Source organism: Vulpes lagopus, chromosome 11 (genome assembly GCF_018345385.1).
Source record: "Vulpes lagopus strain Blue_001 chromosome 11, ASM1834538v1, whole genome shotgun sequence".
In the NCBI taxonomy this organism is placed as follows: Eukaryota; Metazoa; Chordata; class Mammalia; order Carnivora; family Canidae; genus Vulpes; species Vulpes lagopus.
Genome location: NC_054834.1, coordinates 110,095,453 through 110,119,060, shown reverse-complemented (window position 1 = coordinate 110,119,060; position 23,608 = coordinate 110,095,453). Strand labels below are relative to the sequence as shown.

General features: G+C 37.5%; 1 protein-coding gene across 1 annotated transcript in view; it reads left to right on the top strand.

The window, feature by feature from the left end:
• The window catches only part of COL5A2 (collagen type V alpha 2 chain), a 138,493-nt gene that overhangs the window by 78,105 nt on the left and 36,780 nt on the right, over positions 1–23,608 (top strand). The window contains exons 7-23 of the mRNA XM_041773656.1: positions 997–1,107; positions 2,695–2,772; positions 4,450–4,494; positions 5,507–5,560; positions 5,964–6,017; positions 7,150–7,203; positions 10,112–10,165; positions 12,681–12,734; positions 13,708–13,752; positions 14,269–14,322; positions 17,371–17,415; positions 18,783–18,836; positions 21,040–21,138; positions 21,473–21,517; positions 21,628–21,726; positions 22,930–22,983; positions 23,214–23,321. Of these exons, the coding sequence (XP_041629590.1) occupies positions 997–1,107; positions 2,695–2,772; positions 4,450–4,494; positions 5,507–5,560; positions 5,964–6,017; positions 7,150–7,203; positions 10,112–10,165; positions 12,681–12,734; positions 13,708–13,752; positions 14,269–14,322; positions 17,371–17,415; positions 18,783–18,836; positions 21,040–21,138; positions 21,473–21,517; positions 21,628–21,726; positions 22,930–22,983; positions 23,214–23,321 (1,107 nt within the window). The remainder of the gene's footprint in view (positions 1–996; positions 1,108–2,694; positions 2,773–4,449; positions 4,495–5,506; positions 5,561–5,963; positions 6,018–7,149; positions 7,204–10,111; positions 10,166–12,680; positions 12,735–13,707; positions 13,753–14,268; positions 14,323–17,370; positions 17,416–18,782; positions 18,837–21,039; positions 21,139–21,472; positions 21,518–21,627; positions 21,727–22,929; positions 22,984–23,213; positions 23,322–23,608) is intronic.

Here is a 23,608-nt window from a genome sequence, read left to right as displayed (position 1 = left end):
CTCCTTCTCATTGGTCTGGTCTACCTTCGGGGGTGGTAAGGAAAATAAAGTTTGCCAGACTCCCAAGTACTAGAATAAAGAGGATTGAAATGCGAAAGTGTAATAAGCATATATTGAGTGTCTGCTGTGTGCCAAGAACTATACAAAACACTAAAAAATTCAAAAGACGAAAAAAGCCACAAACCCCAGTCAGCGGGCTTTCAGATATTTTTTGGGGGGAGAGAGGAGGTTAAGCAGGCACATATACAGTTAACTGTAAATCTAAGACAGACAAACGAATTCAGAGATTTTTATTAAATATCACAAAACCAAACATATAAGGAAGCTTATTCTAGAAAATTGGTAACTGAATACAATTTTATGATTATCCCAAGAAGGCTCATGACTGGGTATTTAACACATCAAGAGTAAAATTTTTACCCAGAGTATACCATGCCCTATGGAAATCCACGGCATCAGCAGAGCTGATGAACTTACTCTAGGTTGCTGGGTTGCTATTGGCTGTTTTTTTTTTTTTTCAAATAGAATTTTTTTTTTTTAAAGAAGTTTGAGGTTCACGTAAAATTTCAAAGGAAGGCACAGAGAGTGCTCATGTATGCTCCCTATAAGTCATAGCCTTCCCCACTGTCAGCCTCCCCCGGCAGAGCCCGTAGTTCACGTGAGGATTCCCCTGGCAGGTGTATGTTCCAGGGACTTGGACCAGCACCTACTGACACATCCTCATCATCCCAGTACCATACACAGTGCTTTTACTGCCCTAGAGTTCTGTGCCCTATCTCCCCATTCCCACCCTAAGCCCTGGCAACTGCAGATGTTTTTACTGTCTTTATAATTTTGCCTTTTTCAGAATGTCATAGAACTGGAATCATCATATAGTAGGTTATTCATTTTTAAGATGATGAGCACTCCATCTCCACCAAGAAGTCTGCACGTTCAGCTTTCTATGACGTACATATTCGGCAGTGGGCTCTAATTTGCAATGGCTTTTTTCTCCAGGGTCCTCGTGGTCCTCAGGGAATTGATGGAGAACCCGGGGTTCCTGGTCAACCTGGTGCCCCAGGGCCCCCCGGACATCCGTCCCACCCAGGGCCTGATGGCATGAGCAGGGTGAGTTCTGGGCATTACTCAATGTTGTATTTAGATTATACATTCAGCTTTTAAAAATTGTGTAATTGGAGTATAGCCGACCTACAGTGTGGTGGTAGTTCCAAGTGTGCAACCTCATGATTGAACGACTCTATACGTTACCCAGTGCTCGCCAGGCAGGCGTGGCTACCATCTCCTACCACACAATGTCATCACAACGTGGTTGATTACACCCCTGTGCTGTACTTTCCATCCCCGTGACTTATTATTTTATAATCAGAACTTTGTACCTCCTGATCCCCTCCACCTATTTTGCCCACCCCCCCCCCGCCTAAGTTTTTGATTTATTATTATGATTTCAAGTTGTCTCAGTTCAGATGTTGGCCCTTGACTGTAAGAGCAGCTAAGTGAATGCAGTGCTGCTATGGAACAACAATAAAACTAAGAAGTCACCAGAGAATTGTTGGAAAATTCCAAATAGCATTTTTTTAATCAAATTACTTGTTTCTCAATTCTGTTCTGGACTCTGCAATTTTGTTCTTTTTGTTGATTTTAAAGGACTACTAATACTCTTCCTAATAGAAACTGAAAAGAGAAACATCTGTATCCTCCTGCTGTTCTCCAGGCTCAGGATGCTCACAAAATCTGCGCCATGTCCTCCGCAAGAAGGGAGGATGACACATCCCTTATAATGTATATGGAAAGGGCCACAGAGTTGACACTAAAAATGCTATCTGATTATTTCCCAATTTTAGTTTACTGCCAGAAATGAAATAAAACAAAAGTATCTTTCCATAAATGCTTCCTTGAATTCTTAGTGGCAGACATAGGGGATTTATGAGTAGATCACCCAGGAAAACAAGGAACATATGGAGCCCTGACATAGGACTGTTGTTTTATAATAATTTATACAGTTTCTTCTCAACTGATTGCAGAAGGAATTGCCAATTTATTTTTTCTACAATATGCACATTTTCCCCAATAAAGTCTAGAAATTAACAGCACTCTTGGAATATATATATATGGACAATTTTGGTCAGTTGGGTTACCAGAGTTTTTGTGAAAGAGAGTAGGTAAATCTGTTGCCAATTCTTGGAACAGTCAGTGATTCATTAAAAGGATGATAAAATCTTTATCAACCTCTGTAAATACAGTTAAAGTTTACTGGTCATGAACAAAGAAACAATACCATCTAAGTAAAATAGTCTGGAATGGAAACTGGAATCTTCAGGACAGATATTTTAAAAGCATCTTGCAGGCTTTGTTCAGACATTTGGCAAGCACCAGTTGTGGGAGGAAATCAGATAAAGAGATTTGAAGCTGAAATCGATGAGACGGGCAGGATGGTGCACGCTTTCACCCAGCGTGAGACCGACTGCGTGGTCCAAAGGAACATGGTTATAAAATACTCCGAGGAAGATTGTCCAATCAAAAACACACACAGTGAAAACGAGGTTGAATCTTTTTCTGCACTTTAAAGTCAAAAATATAAAAAGGTTCTCAGAAGAGTCTTTGTATAAGAATCCCAGATAATGTGCGTTTCTCAATTTAAGTTTGTTGATGTATGTCTTTTACTGTGGAGATAACATGAACTTGTTGCTTTCACAGCCATTTTCAGCTCAGATGGCTGGGTTAGATGAGAAATCTGGCCTTGGGAGTCAAGTAGGACTCATGCCTGGCTCTGTGGTAAGTGCAGATTTTACCGATAAAGCTCTTGTGGAAAATAACATTATATAAACCAAGGTTTGAATTAGCTAGTTAAGAAGTAGTCTGTGTCTTCTTAAACAAATGTGTCCATCCATTAACTCCTTCAAATTATTTATCAGACCCTGCTGTGTACCAGTTAAAAGCCCGGCGGTGTTCCATTCATAACTGTGCAGAGTACTTGTTGACTTTAATAAAGTGTTGCCTGTATAGATCATTTGATATATGAAGAAAATAAAGAATTTTAAAACATATACTCACCACAACAAATGTACTTTTATAGTGTTGTTAGAAACAGTGATTTGGCAAAACTGCCATGTGGGAAATTTTGGCTATTTATTTATTTATTTAAAGATTTTATTTTTTTATTCATGAGAGACAGAAAGAGAGAGAGAGAGAGAGGCAGAGACACAGGCAGAAGGAGAAGCAGGCTCCATGCACGGAGCCCGACGTGGGACTTGATCCCGGGTCTCCAGGATCACACCCTGGGCCGAAGGCGGCGCTGAACTGCTGGGCCACCCGGGCTGCCCAAATTTTGCCATTTTAATTTTTGTTTTTTCCTACTTACCATCCTCTGACTGCCTCAGCAACAACTCTAAAGTTTCCTCATAACCATTCCCATTGACTTTTTAATTTCTTCAGCTGCCAACAGGAATCCCATATTCTCTGAACCTGGATATTTGGAGAATACAATCTCGTAACTCAAAGGCATCCCAGATTAATGGAATGTCAGGCAGTAGCCAAGTGTGAAGTTAGGCCACATACATAACAACCCCGTTGACCCATCCTTAAACATTGTTTGTATACTTTTTAAGTCCTTCGCAGTATGGGCTTCTTCAACGATCACCTTGGGATGAATTTCTGAAATAGATTAGTTTTCATCCACTTGAAGTTCAAATTGCCTATGTGTTTATTTTCTAATGAAGTGTCAGTTTTCTTACTAGCTAAACCTCTGATCAGTTCAAAATAAAAATTTAAATTTTTGCCATAAGAACAAACTTGATTTTGATCTAATTGATTTCACTTTTTCTGCAATTTCAAAAATTATATGGATATATTATTAATATAATTTCTAAAATGGTATTTTCCTTCTCATTGTCATGCCTCAGTGTAATCATTTCATACTTAAATGGAGAAAGCCTATGTAGATACTTTAAATGTATGTTATGAAAGAAATAATCCAGAAGTCTTAGTGCCATAGATAATTTTAAACTTATTTTTAGCATGACCTAGTCAATATTGTTGTTGATGGCTTCCTAAGTCTTTAATTCAACATGCTCATTCATTTAAGTTATAAGAATTCTCTGCTGTGACACTGAAGAACTAAATAGACAGTTTGAGAATTACTTTATGCCTGCCAGGATTTTTCTTTTGTTGGATGTTTTGGTTTAACAGAACCACCCTTAAGCATGCAAATGTTCTTGTCCCAAAGACATGGGGACAAAAGAGGCTGAAAGTATATATAGAATCATCCCAAATGTTGCCAAACTTTAATCTTCTTGAATTTAGCTACAATCCAGATGAGTACAAATGGTGAGAATGTCATCATCTTTCACTGTCAAAGCTTCACTTTTCCAGATTCTAAGCCTGATGCAACATTTTTGAAATTTTGGTCTAATTGTCACGAACACTATGCAACTTTTCTCATTTGTTTTTAAGGGTCCTGTTGGCCCAAGAGGACCTCAAGGCTTACAAGGGCAGCAAGTAAGTCTTTTTTTAATTAAACTACATACTGTAACAAAATAAAAACAAATACAAATAAGGTCTCTGTGACATGAATGCTTTTGGCTGGCCTTTAAATTCATATTGTAATGCTCACTTGGAACAAGCTGATTCAGTTAACTTTCACTCAGAAATTTATGCAGCATGTTTTTCAAAGTTTCTTCATGGGGCTCAAGTTTTATCATCTGGTTTCTTTATGTGACTGGCCTCCAATACAAAGAATTTTTATATGCCTTTGCTTCTAAAATAACAGATCATTATCTCATGTCATAATGAAAATTCTCCTAATTGGTTATGTGCTAACTCTGAGGATGAGAAACCAGATCACAGAAGGCTACCACCATGTGGTATTAGAAACTACAGTCAAGATAATTGCTCTATGGAATCTTTAAAAAGAATATAATACTACACTTTCTTTCCATAGCATATCAAATACAAATAAAATAGTGTGGTGCTTTCACCAGATGACTTTTGTAGTGATTTGACAGGCAGTAGGAAATATTTTTTTCAGAAGAAAGGGGAAGAAAAAGAGTGCTTAGCTCTGTTAAAGATTTCATACGATTGTTGTCGTGTGTGGAGTGTTAATTCAAGCCATTTTATATTCCTGCCGTCGGTGAATAGAAAAACCTAGTTGTTGACGGTGATGAAGAAGATGATGGTCACGTCACGATCATGGTGCTAACTACCACTGATGGAGCACTCACTCCGTGCTGGCTCTACTCTAGGTCCTTAACATGTATTTGTTACCAAGAGAGCTATGACAGCCAAGCGAAGTAGGTAGCATTATTATCCTCATTTCACAGATTAGGAAATTGAGGTATAGAGAGATTCAATAACTCCCTCAAAGTCACAGAGCTGGAAGGTAGTAGAGCCAGCGGTTTAAATAACTGCACCATCTGCAGGAATATGTGATTTAGTATTCTGTTTTTCTTTGGTTTGTATATATAATTTACATATAATTCTATTTATTTACATAATTTGTTCTCAATTTTAGGGTGGTGTTGGCCCTACAGGACCTCCTGGTGAACCCGGTGAACCTGGACCAATGGTAAGTGTCAAGTAAGCATGTAGACCCAGTTAAATATGGGTCCACAGTTGTAATAATGTAATAATAATGATGAGCTATTTATTTTGTCAGCTCTTTCCTAACATAGTGAGAAATTATAGTCCAGTTCAGGAGGCACATACTATGTTTCCTGTGGTAGAGTATTTAAATTCAGAGGCTTTGAATATGGTTAGCAGACCATGCTGACATATTTGCATTTATGAAATTGATTTTTTTTCCTTTGGGCCCATAAGCTGAGGCATGCAACATAAAATTTAGAATATAAATAAGGCTATTTTCTATCATATTTTCATTTGTCTCAAGGATATTTTAGATTTTATCATTGATAAGTATAGGCGCATAGAAGTAAATGTTCTCTTTTCCTTTTGTTTCGTTTTATTATTAGGGTCCAATTGGAGCACGTGGACCAGAGGGTCCTCCTGGAAAACCCGGTGAAGATGTAAGTTGCCTTCCTTCATTATGTTTTGAAACTTTGAAGAAGAAGGAGCTATAGTGTTAATATGAATATTATTCCTTGATTACCAGTTTATTTTCCTCACTTGTAGCTCCCAGACACTCAGGCAAAACTGGAGTGTGGTTTTACAAAATCTAAAAGTATTCTTCATTTTGATGGTTGTATATTGTTAGATTCTGTCTTTTTCCTTGAATTCCCCTGGATTTCCATTGTGATTTCTCCATAAGATACTAGAATTTCTGTCACGATAGCCATGAGTTTTGCTGGTAGAACCCCTGAAGTGAACTTAAAGAAAATACATTGCTCGGATGGCAAAACATTGTTATGAAGTCTTCATTAAATGGAATTTTTTAATGTATTAATAGTGTAGTGCCGATATTGCTCTCCAATGCTGAAAAAGCCATTTCTTCAATTGGCTTTTTAAAGTTAAGACTCAACTTCAGGTTTTAACAGTAATAACGGGTGATCTAAGAACAGGATGCAAAAACAGATTTGCTTTTCTGGATTTTTTTTTTCTTAGTTGTACCAAAATTGAGGATAAAATTATGGGTAAACCATTAATATCTGTGTGATACTAAACCAGGTAAATATTTTCTCTTTGTGTGTCATGAGATTTATTTAATCAGATTACATTGAATTTGGTTATAAAGAAAATGTCTAGTAGTTCTTAACTATTTTATCACAAGAAACGACATGTAGTATTCTAAGAAACTCTTAATTCAGGGCCTCATGTTAATACAGAATAACATAGCATATACCCGTCTGTGTATGTGTGGGTAAATTCTGATGTTTTAAAATAGTGAGCTAGGTCAGACAATATAATTGATATTAATATCTTCTTCTGGATAAATTAATGAATGAAACCTTCACAGCTGACTGCTATAATGGATTGCCAGCAGGAATAGAGCCAGTTTCTCTTTCATACTGTTTGGAGAGCATTGGGCATGAGCTTTCCTTATTTGCTGGTGGTGGTGGGCTGTGGAGGGGGCATGAGCTTTCTGAAAAAAGAGTTTTATCTGCAATTGATTTGTCATCTAGTCTCAGAAGGGAGTATTTTAATCCACTTTGCTTTCTCCTCCCCCCCCCCCTTTTTTTTTTTTTTTTTTTTACCTTAAAGGGTGAACCTGGTAGAAATGGAAATCCTGGTGAAGTGGGATTTGCAGGATCTCCAGTAAGTTAATACTTATCAATACAATGCCATAAAGGCAAACTTTGAAAAGTAAAGACTATTAAAATCACCTTGTAATTCATTATGTATGTTAGACACTATTACCAAGATATGTTCCCTTCTGTCATTGTGAAATAGTACATTTTGCCAGAGTGACAGCTAATTCCAATTTCCTATTTTGCATTGGCACCATATGAATAATCCTTCTGGAGCCAGATAATTATTTCATAAGCTAACATGGACACTCTCCAAACTGAGTGTCAAATTTACGAAGTCACCAACCTGACCTATTTCTATTTCACAACTTCCTAATCCCATTTGTCTTTTTATTTTTTATTTTTTTTCAATTTGTCTTTTTAATATCTTTATTTTGTATTGTTCACATGTCTAATAGAACAGCTTGAGAGTTTACTGATTTGTTTTTTATATGCTAAGGACAGTAAATTGTGAACAGGATGCCTCTTTGTTCCTCAAACTGTCATGTTGGCTAGAAGTCTTGATCAATGTTCTGGACCCTAAAACCTTATGGCAAGATACACTGATGGCCAGTACCCCTAGCATAGCTATTTTTCCCCCTTGGCTTACCACAGGGACATGTCCCTGGTAACACACTCCACCGGAATTCGGGACCTGCGCCACTTGGCCCTACTCTGAACCCACCTTTTCATCCTCACTCAATGTTACTTTGATAGGCCCTCTCCTAGGATATGCTACACAGGCAATGGGGAAAATTAGAATAAGCAAGCAAAAATCCTCTTAACACTTCTGCTCTTACAGTTTCTCCTTGTCTAACAACCCCTACACTGATTCAACCTTTTACTTCCTACATTTCCTGTAATTTTCTAGTGTTCCTTCCACTCAATACAACCAGTAGTACTGAATTATTTTCCATTTACTTCCTGAAAATTGATGAGGTTCAATGCTGAGATTTTCTTTTAAATGAATGCTCGTGTTTTAAGGGAACTTACTGGGCTCCAAGGATTATTTCGTTTCAAATATAAAACCAGCTGTCTGCTCTATCTCTTCCTTTCCTCCCTCATGAGGAAGGCATGAGGTTTAGTCATTAGCACAGATGTGCACGTCTTCCAGTCCAGGCTTGGGCCTCCCGTCCTGCTGCACTCCTGCGCATCCTCTCAGTGTAGGCCCTCCGTGGGGAGGAAGAGGCCCTGCCAGCATGTCACAGATGCACTCTGCAAGTTCTGTGCAATGACACATGTGATTGGGGTGTGATGACAGTCTCAGGTCAGCAGAAAGGGAAAATTTTATGAGTACTAGTACATCTGGTTCATTTTCTTGTTGTATTAGAGATATGCAATCCATGAGAATTCCCTTGCAGACCACAAAAACTCAATGTTCACTAGTTACTTGAAATAGCATAGCTCAGTAATTCTCCTATAGGCTGCATGTACTGAGTTTCCTGCTCAGGAAAGAGAGGGAACAAATATCAGTAAAGTGGGAAGCATTCCAGTGGAAAAACTTAAAGGAAGTTCTTGAAGTGAGGAATTCCTAAGCAGGGCTGTGTAAACAGAAGAATTAGTGGAACTTTATTTGTTCAGAGAACATGGTTTGATGTGCCCTGGCTGTTATAACTCCCCCTTAAAGCACTACAGAAATATTTTCCCTGTAAGAGGTCACAGAGGAATGATTGCTTTGCTTTTATCATATGAATTTCATTGAGTATTTAGTAAACAGTGAATGAAGGCAATGATGTCCAGAACAGAAGATTTTGCCATCTGTGAGATTGTGTCAGCACAAGAGAATTTCCTTAGATAAGGTTTGGGAAAAGTGTTATGCGCGTTAAGAGCCATGTTAAACCATTTCTTCAGTTGTTTATTCAGTGTTTATTCATTGGATACCCACTCATGAGGCATAGGGCTGAGTGCCACAGATATGCAGATTAATAGTAATAATTGATAATAATTGATACATCGATCTACGCTATCACTGTACTCAGTTTTCTGGCGCCAGTGGCAGTGGCATTCAATTCAAAGTCAAATTAATGTAGGCAATGAGAGTAAGTGAATAATTAAGTCCGTGGGTCCTTATCTATTTGAAGAGAGTGTGAGGAAAAAGTTTCAAGCATCATTTCAAAATAGTCAAACCATTTGGATTTAATTTTCTGTTTGATTTCTTCTTGTTTTTTAATTCACTATGCTTAGGTGGGGGATTCATAAATTAGCATAAATTAAGGCATTATTGAGTCTAGGATCCAACCTGTTCTCTCCATATTTCTTGACCAATCCCAACCCTTCTGTTGGATATTTCACTTCTTTCATTAATCTTTGAAACAGTCATAGATCCTAAAACTTCTCCTGAACATTTTACTTAAAATAAATTTTTGATTACATTTTAATGCAGTCTTTCTAATCCTATTCTGCTGCCCATATTTAGTAGTTCAGAGAAAATAAAACAGATGTATTTATTCTTTTACCACAAGTAAAGCACAATATAGAGAAAGCATAGTTTTCCTTAAGTTCCTTCCCTGTTTTTTCCCAAATACGTTGATCTAGTTGGTTTAGACATTGAACATATTGATTTAGGCTTATTTTCCTGTTTTATGTTGTTTGGTTGTATTTTTTGTTTTTTTTTATGTTTTGTTTTTGCTACTAATTATAATACAGTGATATAGTTTCAAAATTTGGAAATGTCATCAAATCAATACCTGACATTAATCCACATTTTTGTATTAAGTCATGTTCCCACTTCTAACAGTGTATTTGCATTGCTAATTTTTGATCACCTAGGTGTATTTTGACAGATTAAATTGTACTACTCCTTTCTGTTTGTTGGTATTTTGCTAAAAAAAAAAAAAAACTAAGAATTAGATTTTTTTTGGAACAAAATTTATATTAAGCCATTTCCTATTCTTATTAATGACTTTCAATTGCCTTATCTATTTTTTCCTCCACAGGGAGCTCGAGGATTTCCTGGGGCTCCTGGTCTTCCAGGCCTGAAGGGTCACCGAGTAAGTTCAATCCTTTGAAATCTTTTCAGATATCATAGCTTATTGAGTAGAGTCTGGGGAGCATTACCTTCAACATCTTTATAATTCTGTTTGTCAGTTGTCCTTAGCTGGCTAGGGTCTCCGTATTTATCTGTGGTTACCAAATTCACAATGCTTTTTTCTATTTCCTTTGAATTTCATTTGATTCTATAAACAAATGTATTTTGTGTTCTTACTGTATGCTGGATACTGTACTACAAAAGAGGACACAGTGATGAATGAGAAAAATCCACAGCCTTCAGCTTCAGGTGAATAGGGTTACAGTTATGAAGACAAAATTACATAGTAGAATAAGTGACATGATACTAGAGAGTGCACTGGGTCATGGGAGGGCCCAGTCAGCCCAGACCTGGAAGGCCACAGAAATGCTCTCTCTTTATAACTCAAGGTAATTAATATGTAATCGTTATGTGTTACCTACATATATAGAAATTACATATCACTCAAGATGGAGATAAAACTTTTATTGCAGCAGCAGTGTGTGCTTGACCACAACATTGATGGGCATGTAACAGAACCAGAGAGCTGTTTCTGGAGAGGATTCTGTAAAACCTGGTGCCCATCCAACAATGAAGAAAATTTCCATTGGTTGTAGTAAAGAATATACACATGAATGTAATCTGAGAGACTACTTTGAAAAGTAGGGCAAGATTAAAACCATAGAAATTATGGAAGACAGGCAGAGGGGGAAAAAGAGGATTTGCTTATGTAACTTAATGATCATGATACAATTGGTAAAATTATTGTTCAGAAATATCACACTGTCAATGGGCATAATTGTGAAGTGGAAAAGGCCCTTTCTGAAGAAATATAGTCTGCTGGATCACAAAGAGGTCGTGCATGTAGAGCTGTCAACGTTATGGGTCGTGGAGGAAACTTTGGTGGAAGAGGAGGCTGTAGTGGAGGTGGTGGCAGCAGAGGTGGTTATGGAGAAGGGGATGGGGATATAATGGACTTGGAGGTGATGGTGCAGTGATGGTGGTGGTGCTGGTTATACTAGTAGGGAGGGACATGGTGGTTTTGGACCAGGATACAGACGCCAAGCAGTCGGATATGGCGGCAGTGGAGGCTATGTTGGTTACAATAAAGGAGGAAACTTTGGAGGTAACTCTGGGGGTGATGGGAGCCACAATGATTTTTGGAAGTTATAGTGGATGACAGCAATCAAGCTATGGACCCGTGAATGGGGGCAGTTTTGGTGGAAGAAGCTCAGACAGTCCGTATGGTGGTGGTTATGGAGCTGGTGGTGGAGGTGATGGATGTGGTAGCAGAAGGTTCTAAATCTCTCAGAAGAAAACGCTACAGTTCTTAGCAGGAGAGAGTGAGAGTTGTCAGGAAAGCTGCACTTTGAGGCATCGCCCCAAATGCAGTAGAGGAGCTGCAGAACTCTGCCACTTAAAGGAACGATGATCCACAGAGAAATTACTGTGGCTTACATAGGAAACCCTTCCTACCCAGGACTCTCACAGCCCCAGTTGGCAAACCTTGCAGCTATTATTACTGCAGTTAGTGTCAGATGAGGTCTTTTATCTGTTACAGCTTTTTCTTTTTCTTTTTCATTTCATCACATCAGGTATATTGTCTAACATTGTGGTCATGGTGCCAGGAATAAAAAATTAAGAGATTTTTAACTGTGTAGTTCAGTTTTTCTACATTTCAGTACAGAAGATTTCACAAAATGCAGTTTTTAAGGTGTTTGTGAGTTAAAAAGTAAAGAAGATAATTGTTAATTACTATTTTGCATGAATTTTGCTCAGGTGAACTGTAAAGAAACACTTGCTGACTTGCAGTTTAGGGGAAATTGATTCTCTGGATTTCCAAACCAGAAATAGACTCTGACATGTGGAGAACATACATTTGTATGTTTACAGTATGTTTTAGATAAGTAGAATTAGGTATTTAAATTAGCATATTTGTGAATTTTATAACATTAAGATTTACCTTCAAATGAAAAAAGATCTCAAAATTCCAGAAAAAAAAGAAATTACCTATCTTCTATCTATCTGTCATCTAATTATCAGAAAGCATGACTGATATTTAATAAGTATATACTGGCTGGCCTGTTTTGAGTAGTTGAGCCTCTGATTAGAATGCGCGCTGCTATACTAGTTATTTATTATTTTGAATGTCATCCATTGCTATAACCCAGAGTTTGTAACTATATAAACTGCATAATTATTTGTCTTCTCTAAAACCACCATAAGTCTTTCATATGTAGCTATAGATGAAATTTCTGCGAAGTCACCAAAATCTGAAAGGTGAGAACACTACAAATTAAGAATGTTGCTCTAATTTTCTTTGAATAGGCTTTCAAAAAACTGTTGAAAATTTGGAAACATTCTGAGTGACAACTTTAAATGACCATTTTTATATTTTTATAAGGCACTTTCTGTGAGCTTCTTTTTGGTTCTTCTTTTACAAATCTGAGGATGAAAAAAAAAGCAAGTAAAATATAAATATATATTTCTCTTCTTAGGGACACAAAGGTCTTGAAGGCCCTAAAGGTGAAGTTGGGGCAACGGGTTCCAAGGTAAGCATGCCCATTATCCCCAAGTCACGTCTCTGTCACACCTTAGGTTTGCTTCAAGTGCCTACCAATTTTTCAGAGCCATCTTAAATTAAGTTCTGGAGGAATGAGGAGTACCAAAAAAGAGATAGTTGAGTAGGTAAATATAATTTTTCAGAGACGAGTGGCAGTAGATTTGGCAGGGCCCATGACATGGCTTCCCTTTGCCACCAAGAACAGCCATCATGGCACTGGGTTTCTGCCAGCATGGGGGGGGTGTTACGTGAAGATGGTACTGTGAATTCACCCTTAAACACACTCCCTCTTCTTTCTTCTTCCAAAATATCTGAGAGGTTTAGGTAGTCATTAGCTTCATCATTTAGTACCCTTTTAATTCCAAGGCCTTCTGGCCATTGTCTTCACAAGATGTGTTTACGTTTCGAGAGAGAGAAAGAGAGAGAGAGACCATAAAAGAAGTACAGAGGACTTTTTAGTGGGAACTTCATGCAAGATATACATACACATATCTGTGTGTGTGTGTGTGTGTGTGTGTGTGTGTGTGTGTGTTTATATATGTGTATATGCATTGGCTTTAATCTTTTTTATTTTTAAACTTCCTATAATAGATCTTAAAAGGTCAGTTTTAGCTTTGCAAAGTTTTACTTGAGTTAAAGTATTATCAGATATAAACATATAATTACTTTTTGATCCTAATTAATATGAATAGACATGATAGTCTTATCAATCTTGTTTACATTTTCAGTTTTATTTTATACTTATTTCTATAGAAACTAAATTGCCATTGCGTTTTAAGAGAAAATAATACATCAGAATTTTGAGGCCCTTCATTTCAAGTATACCTTTCAGATGCCCAGTCTGAAAATACACTTTTAAAATGACACACACACACACACACACACACACACACACACACAGAAAAAGTGATGTATCAGTTGTAGGTTTCTCATACTGTAATATAACCTCATTTTTGCTTTAGGGTGAAGCTGGCCCTACTGGTCCAATGGGTGCCATGGGTCCAATGGTATGTATCAATTTAATTCTTTGGGTTTTGTTTATTTGTTTTTTGTTTTGTTTTGTTTTGTTTGTTTGTTTTTATTTTTTAGAAATTAAGAGAATGTTTATATGAAAAATAAAAAGACAATGGAGAAGATATGTTACCTGATGAAGTAAATTTGATTACCAGCTGATAGAAAGGCATATCCAGAGAATTGCACCCTTTAAATAGAACAGGCTTCTTGCATTTCATTGTTTTTCTTAACCATTGAATGCTCTTATTCTTTTTCTATAGTTAGTGTTTAAATCAGAATTATTGTAGATTTAGTCCATTATAGTTACATAAAGTAAAATCTATTAGGATATGTGGTAGGTTATGTATCCCCACAGGTGGAGATTTTTTCAAACCCAAAGTTGCTTCTAGAAATACTACTGTTTGGTGGCCAATTATGATGAGTCTTGGTTGGATTGCGTGATGTAGCCAGACTACCTTAGGAGTCAAATAAGGTGCTTCAAGAGATGTTTTTCTCTCTCTCATCTGTAGGGCCCAAGGGGAATGCCAGGAGAAAGGGGGAGACTTGGGCCACAGGGGGCTCCTGTAAGTATGTGTGCTTCAGTGTTCTCAAAGGAACTGAATATGTCTTTTAAATGAGAAAATAGTACTGGTTGTCTACTTTTTAATTTTTCGGTTTTTATCTTTGCTTTTTATTTTGAAATAAATTTAGGTTTACAGAAAAATTGCAAAGGTAGTATAGAAAGTTCCTGTGCAACCTTCACCTAGCTTCTGTTAATGTTAACAGCCTACATAACCACAGTACATTTGGTGCCTACTTATATTAATACAAAAGTTAAGAAAGCTATAAAAACCTATAGCAGCATGGAATAGAGTCCATGAAAAAATAAAAAATTTGGAATAGTAATAAAATTTAGTAGGTACTATTTACCAAGCAGCTGTCGTATGCCAAACGTTCTTCCATGCTTTATTTCACATTCATCATAATCCTAAAAGGTAAGTACTGTGAGTGTGCCCTTTTAAAACAGCCAAGTTTTCTGATTATCTGTGTTTGGTTTATTTTATTAGTCTTTTAAAGCTTTTTTTATTTATTCATGAGAGAGTGTGAGTGTGAGAGTATGAGCCGGAGAGAGGGACAGAATGAGAGGGAGAAGCAGGCTTCCTGCTGCGCAGGGAGCCCAATGTGGAGCTCGACCCCAAGAGCCTGAGATCATAGCCTGAGTTGAAGGAAGACATTTAACTGTCTGAACTACCCAAGCACCCCTGTCATTGATTTATTTTAAATGTATAGATTGAGAAATGCCCTTGCTGTCTGCCTGTGTGCCTTGACCTAGCCAGATAGGGGTTGTATTCCATTGTTTCTGTTCATAGCTCCCTGAAGGTGTTAGACTATACTTGCTAATATTTCAACCTTGCAGTTCATTGTATTGCACCTGCTTTAATTTGGACAATTAAGGACTGCACCTGGCCTTTATTACGAGATCTTCTCATCCCCATTAATAATAGGAATCCCAGGCTTACAGTATCCCCTGCTGTTACCCTTAGCCTAAAGATGACAACCACCTTAGAGTTTCTGAGTAGTACCAAAGTCAGGGCCTTGGCTGAGGAGAACTGAGACCCTCTCACTAGGCCCTTTCTTATCCCTTTGAAGATAAAGTGTCGTCTGGAAACACAGAAAATACTGTAGAACATAGTCAGTTGTTGCCTCACCCACCCTTACATGGAGTATCCACTCTAGTATGTTTACTTCTCTGTGCTTCATTCTACTACCTGCCAAGGCAGTCCCAGCATTTCTATCCCAATTAGTCTAGGCCATTGCTCTTTCTAAGTTTCAAAGAACCATCTCCCATGTCAACACCATTTTTCAGAGTCTTTATCAGAGTGTTAACTGTGCATCATGGGAGAGTGTTTGTGTATTCTTTAAGTTTCCCACTTTATGTTCTTTCCCTCCTGATCCAGTACCCTCAGGACCTACTCACATGCATTCTCTTTTGGATTCTCCCTCTACATGATGTAAAGCACTCATGACTCCTTTGGTGTGTATCTTCCCTCTTTTATCAGAAGCAACTTTTCCTCAACTTAGTTATTTTGAGAAAAATAGTTATTCATCTGGTGGCCAAAGGACAGGAGTAGGGGGGTAGTGGTGGTAGCATATATTGCCTGGTAAAGTAGAGGCTTCTGCATTCCCTTTAAGCAAGGAAGAATAAGCTATTAATGGTGGGGATGGTGGGAATTTCTACAGGCCCATAGACTTCAGAGTTGATATTTCAAAGTTCTTAAGATATCCCAATGTCAAATTTCATTCCTTCTAACCAAGGGCCCTCAAAATAGGGATGGCATAACAGGCTTTCTGTGCTTTAGAATTCAGCCTTCACAAGGGCTCTTGAAGCTTTATCAAGCCCTGATCCCAACCATCAACTTTTTCTTCCCTCTGATTGTAGAAGATTACGATATTTTAAGATGCTTCCAAAAGAGTCTTATAATGATGATTAAACACCATTAGCCTTTCAATGTTTTTCTCCAATGTATTCATTCAACAAGAGCCATGAAATTCTGTCAATTTTATAATTGCTACTACTAATCCTTCTCAAGTGCCTGAGCTACTGAACCCATAGCCCTTTCTCTGACGCTTGCGCCCTATCTCAGTTTACTACTGGAGACAATGTTCATTGCTGCATCACCCCAGGATGTCAAGAGTGAGTCCTACTTCATCTATCACAAGCCATTCAGTGAGGAGTCCAGCTTTACATTTTCATTTTAGAGTCTGCTTTCTTGTACTTCTTCAGGCACCAATGGTATCAGGGTGTTAGGTCTGGTTTCCTAGGAAACAACATCAAAGCAAAGACTTATATGCAGGACATTTATTGTGGAGTGCTCTCAGAAACATTTGTGAAGAAATGAATAAAAAGGAGGGTTTGTCACAGGGAGAATTTAAACTGTATTACAACAAAGACCCCAGTCTCCATGAGTCCTCAGTTCCATGAGAACTATGGGGCTGGCATGGCTCATCAGATTTGTCATGAATGGGGGGCCAATCCTTTGTACCACTGCAGTAACCTGGGAAGACGCATAACCTTGGCCCTGTGAACTCCTTAGCTGAGGGCAGTTTATGGGAGGGTCTTAACTATGAGTCATCAGCTTGTAACACTTCCAGCAGTGGTACAATGGTTTCTTCAGTGCTGAAGGAAGATCTAGATGATAGCCATAGCATTCACTATTTAATTTCCTCTGTGTGTGCGTGCGTGTGTGCATGTGTGTGCTTTATTTTGTTGTTTTTACAAGAAGCACATTCCTCCTCTGAGTTAATCTATTAGGAAGGCAGATGTACAAAATTTCAGTATCTTTGAGATCATTTTATTGAAAGTCATATGTTCCAAGTAAAAAGGATCATTTTAATCAGTTTCATTTTTTCAATTTTGATTCTTCTTTGTTATTTTTGTAAGGACAAATGTGTTTATTACTACCTTATCAGTGTTACACAAAAATATATTTTTATTGTTATTGACCCATTTAAGGGTTGTTGGTTAACTTTAATATTTATTCTTCAGTTTTTAACATGGAAGTTTTAGAAAACGAATTATGAGCAAATACTGTAGAAAATGGAATTTTATTTGTCTTTTTCCTCCTAATTAGGGACAACGAGGCACACATGGTATGCCTGGAAAACCTGGGCCAATGGTGAGTTGTATTACTTTCATATTCATTCACTCATTTATTGTTCCATTTGTACATCCGTTAATATTTACAGAGCATTCAGCGTCCTGGACACTTGGAATAAAAAGGTGATAAAAAGGTGATAAACACATATTACTTATATTTGGAAACTGCCTTAACTATCAAGGGAGAGAGATATATCAGTTACTATTGCAGTGTAATGCTGTTGCTAACTGCTATGCTGTGCAGTGCAACTTGAAGTACAATTATGGGAACCTACCTGTCTGTACCTACATCTAGAGTAAGTTAAAGATATCAAGGAGGACTTAAAGAGAAGCAACTTTCAAGTTAAGTCTTGAAAGATGAGCAGAGCAGGAGGGGGCAGCCCGGGTGGCTCAGTGGTCTCTCATAAATAAATAAAATCTTAATAAAATAAAATAAAATAAAATGAGCAGGAATGTAGCATGGTCTACAGGATGGATAGAACAGCACAATAAGCTCAGAGAAATACTAGGAGGGTAAATCAGATTTGAAATTATTTGCCTTTAGGATCTTTCCTGCTTTGTTACTCCTAAAAAGGAAATAATAGGTAGCAGGAAAACATAAGTATAGTTTAAAAGGGATTTTATTACTGCAAAACTGATGGAATTACAGTACACTCCTCAAAGAAGAATCAGGATAACCTAGAATGGAATGCTTCCTTTAAAAAAAAAAAAAGGTTTTATTTATTTATTCATGAGAGACACACAGAGAGACAGAGACACAGGAAGAGGGAGAAGCAGGCTCCATGCAGGGAGCCCGATGTGGGACTCCATCCCAGGACTCCGGGATCACACCCTGGGCCGAAGGCAGAAGCTCAACCGCTGAGCCACCCAGGAGCCCAAGAATGGAGTTCATCTTATACTCATTTCTTTCAATGATTTAAACGCTATGCATGTCTTCCCAAATATGGGATAGTGATAAATATCCACATGTCAGCTTGAAAAAAAAAATCACTGTAAAATATCCAGGTGATTCTTAAGCATCATTTTTATAAAGTACAGTCCCGGATTTTGGTATAAAACAACTCTCTAAAAACTATATTACTTGGTTAACACAAAGAAAGTACATCTCTCAAGAAGCAGTTGTTTCAAACAGTTTGTGATTGTGACTTGTTCTCTAATACACTACAACAACAAGTGTTTAATGCCACTGGACATGTCTTTTGGTACTATTTCATACCAATGTTGGAAGGTACTTATAATAAAATTATATTATCGTTGGGATTTGAAAGTACTAAGTGGATTATTCTTATGTGTCCAAATACAGAACGTTGTCTAAGAATGAAAGATGACTCAGTAGGACATTGATTAAAAAACATGTCTGATCACTTTTCTGGTTTCTCTTAATAGGGTCCTCTTGGGATACCTGGATCGTCTGGTTTTCCAGGAAATCCTGGGATGAAGGTAAAATGTTAATATGTTTAGCTGATTACAAGAAGTACTTGGTTATGAATCCCAAAGTGAGGAACTTCATTTCATTAATTGTATGGAGGTTGCTCTTTTTTTTTTTTTTTTTGGAGGTTGCTCTTAACCATGGAAAAAGCCTAGAGCGTTCTCAGCGCTATTCCGGTAGGGAAAAAAAAATAGCTTAGAATATTTAAAAATGAGATTAGCAAACAATATGTAATTGAAAGAGAATTACTGATAATTATACAATTGTAATATCAAAGAATCTGTTGCCTTAGAACTCTAAGGCTAGACGATTGTAACAGCTGCAAGGAATAAGAACTTAATCTGAATTGGAGCTCTGTTCCTGGATACAGCACTAAATAGCAGAATGTTCTAAACAATAGGAGGTTGAAATAAATCAGAGGTTGTCAAAAGGCTGTTCTCTCACACAGTGCTGGCTTTCACTCCTATTCCTGCTCCCTACCATTGACACAACCCATTTAAAGGAATAGCAGGGAGGCTATTTGGCTTTCCACAGGGGAAGGGATTAAAGTATTCTGTTGGGATGATTTACATTTGTAGGGAGCCACAATTTGTTCTTTCAGTCTTTGGGATGATAAATTCAAGGATTAGAGTAGGAGATTATTAAGATGATACTAGCTAAATTAGTGAGTACATTCCGAACACTACTTACAAGTTTTAAACAACATGGTGTGTTTGATTGCCTCTCACACCCAGTTTCCCCTTGGCAATAGTTTTCTTCATCTCAAAGAGGAGATGTACTCACAAGAGGCCATGGCAATCCCCTCACTTCTCTAAATCTTGTCCTCCATATAGGTGTCCTCCATATAGATCCATGCTTCCTGTTAGTAGTGCTACTCAAATGGGTTTTGAATTCTATTTTGAAACAACAACAAAAAAGTCCATAGCTGACATTTTAAATACTCTGAAATGTCACCGTCATCAAGTCAAATGATTCTTCAGGCTGTCTCTAATGCTGTCTCTCAACTATGGGCCGCAGAGATGTGGCTGCTTTACCGTGACGCCCTGCATCATTTCACTAACCAACCCCTTATTCACTGAGAACTCACTGTGCACTGGAGCTCGTAGGACCCTCTTGAGGTTCCCTCTGTTTCTGATCTGCTCCCTGAGGTCCTAATCCAGCTGTTCCTGACTCTGGCCTTAGAGGGCCCATCCCCCCATGGTCCCTCATCAAAATATTCAAAAACCGTTCCCCCTTCATGTGAGACCCTCTGCTCTTACACTGAGCTCTGGCCAGAGAGCTAGAGATAGAATGAATACTCACAGCGCCCACGACTAAGACTGGGCAGAAAGCAGTTTCTGCTAGATTGTGGCATCTAGCTAAGACCTCATTAGAATCACAATTTATATAACAGTTCATGCTGCATATTTCCTTCTCCTCCTCGGGTTTTCTAATACTGGCTGTTGGCTACTGGAAACTGCTTAAAAATCAAACACTTTGCAAAACTGTTTTTCACAGAAATTGTTTGTTTGTCCTATTCCCACCTCCCCAAACATAAAATTCCCAGATCTTTGTTTTTGGCTGGGATTCTGCTACACCTATTAAGTTCTTCCATGGTCTCTGTTTTTCTGGATGAAGAATAAACTTCTATCTCCAGTTCCTTGTATTTCAAGGATTCAGTAGATGTTTAACATGTTTTATTGGCACTAATGAACACCCATAGGCTTACAATTTTAGTTTTAAAATTCCAGCTCCAGGTCCCACTAGGTTAGAGCTAGAGGGATCTAATATGTTTATAAAATACAGAAAGTCACTTAGGTTTAAATTTCGGATAAATAAAGAATAAATTTTTAGTATAGATACGGCCCAAATATTGCCTGGGACAAACTTATACTTAAGTTATTTGTTATTTATCTGAATTAAAAGTTAACTAGACATTTATATTTTTATTTACTATCTGGACCACTATCTTGGGTTGAAATAATGGTAGTTATCAGGTTACCTTGATGACTTAGCTTTGCTATTAATGTTACAGACATCATCACACTCGAAGAGGTTTAGGAAAGTGAGTCCACTTGTTAAGTCATAGTTAGGCACACATCCTTTGTAAACCAGTTTGTGCTTATGACTCCTTTAAATACTTGAGTATTAAATGTAAAGCTCCAAAGAAGCGATAAACTTTGAACCACACATTTATGTTCTTCTTAAATTAACATTTCTTTTGTATCCTGTTAGGGAGAAGCAGGTCCCACTGGAGCAAGAGGCCCTGAAGGTCCCCAAGGTCAAAGAGGTGAAACTGGGCCACCAGGCCCAGTTGGCTCTCAAGGTCTTCCTGTAAGTTCCTAGTACATTTAAGAACTATATTCTTAACAGAAAGCTTGACATGTTTTATAACTTTAGAACAAAGGCAATCTATTTTAATATATCTTCTTTGAATTCTGAATGAGTGTTTGCAACTGACTTAAAAAAAAACATAATTCTCTTGTCAACTCTGCAAAATTCTATCTACTTTATGGAAAAGGGAATTAGTTACAGAAGTGAGTTTTAGGATATAATGGTGGTTGATGTTTTACAACAATTTTCTACTTCCTTTTGGAATATGAGTGGACATCCAAAGACCACCCTAGATATGGCTTAATAGCTTACAAACTTTTCATGTATCTTTTAGGGTACAGTAGGAACTGATGGTACACCTGGTGCCAAAGGCCCAACGGTGAGTAACTAAGTGCATTCGTGCCACATGAAACACAAGTGGGCATGATCCTTAGGACCATAGACCTGTACGTAGTCTCTGCTCATCATGTCGTTCTTTCATTCTGATAGGGTTCTCCGGGTACCTCCGGTCCTCCTGGCTTGGCAGGGCCACCTGGATCTCCAGGGCCTCAGGGTAGCACGGGACCTCCAGGAATTCGAGGCCAACCGGTAATGTCCTTTAAAATAACTATCATCGTTAGTATAATCTGACGAAGAGCACCAAGAAAAACAGTATTCAGTGAGATGGAATGAAACATAGATAATGTGACTTATTTGAATGAGCCAATTAAAGACAGAAATCTTTGTAAAGTGGAAGCCAAATGTTAATGTACAGTGTAGGCTTTTAAATTCAAAGGGGAACATTATTGCGTTGTGTTGGATTTTAGTGGGTTTTTAAATTTAAAATAATAAGGTCATGACTTTGGTCTGCGTCATAGAATTTTATCAGTATTTGAATAATAAACTGATGGAAATATTTTACAAGCCAGTGTGAAGAAATCTGGAGGCTATAATGACACTTTGGTTAAAATGGGTTTAACGGCTATTTCTCAAGAGCTATTGTGAAAAGTGATTCCACCATATTGTTCAAATCAAATGAATTTCCATATTTTGTGAAATTATTTATTAGAAAAAAATGTTACGACAAGCCCATAAGAAATAAACACATTGAGAAGCTGTGCTTATATTTTTTAGCTTGATATATAAAAATTAAAACTTTCTTTCATAACACTACCTAAAACAAATATTTTGAATTCTGTTCCAAGTAACTTAGTTATGCTAATAAATCCTTTTAAATGCTGGTGACAGATTTATTAAGACATAAATGTTGCTGATACTTCACATTTGATTTTATCATGTTCTCAATTTAGCAATCTGCTCCCCACAAGTTTAACTAGTATTTAAAAATACACGTATAAAAAAAACACAGAACGCTCCAAAGATGAAATGCCTGTTTGAAGTTGTCCAACTGTCAATAAAGAGAACATAAATATAAAATTATCTTGATTCTGGGTAAACAAGTCTGTTTCCTAAAATAAACCTGAAATAGATTTATCTGTAGAAGTTGTCATTGTTAGTTCTATTTTAATTAGCAAATTGGAATAACTGAATAATTCTAAATTTCCTAGTATGCATGATAAAACAAGATTTTAAAAATAAGTCTCTGAAGACTGTAAAATAGACAAACTGCTACCTAATCAATACTAGATTTTATAAAATTTCACAGACATTCTACAAGATTTGCAAAATTAAAAAAATGATAACACAAACTTACCGGCAAAAGTTTTCAAGGCCCACTTAGTATAATTAATTAAAGCAGGTTGGACTGACTAAATGTCCTGGTTCTTATAACTATTCATACTTTTATTTTAGGGCGATCCGGGAGTTCCGGGTTTCAAAGGAGAAGCTGGCCCAAAAGGGGAACCAGTAAGTCTTCATTTTTTTGTTTAAAGGATAAGAAGAGCATGAATATTGTCCCAGAGTGCACAGGTCAACATGCTCAAGTGTTAACATAATAATACTGAGAAATATACCTTTAGATGGAAACAGATTAATACAGTTTCACATTTATAACTGACTTCATTTTAAATGAAGCTTTTGACTATGACTCCCTTGTACAATGGTCTTTCTGGTAACTGTCCTTCTGTTTTCAATAGGGGCCACATGGTATTCAGGGTCCAATAGGCCCACCTGGTGAAGAAGGCAAGAGAGGTCCCCGAGGTGATCCAGGAACAGTCGGTCCTCCGGGCTCCATGGGAGAAAGGGTAAAATTTGAATAATAAAATACTAGAATTGTAGGGGAATTATATGGGTAAATTTTGGGATAGTAAGGAATGATAGAGTAGTTAAAAGACATGCCTGCAAGTGCATTTCACACCAGAATGCAGGATGTTCAGGATGATTGTGAACTAAAGGAGCCAACTGTTTAATTGGTGCTCATTCATTCATTCAGCGAATACTGATTGAACAACTACACTGGGCCAGTTTGATATATTGGTACTTAGGCTACATCAGTGAAAAAGAAGGCTGTGGTCCCAGCCTTCTGTACTAG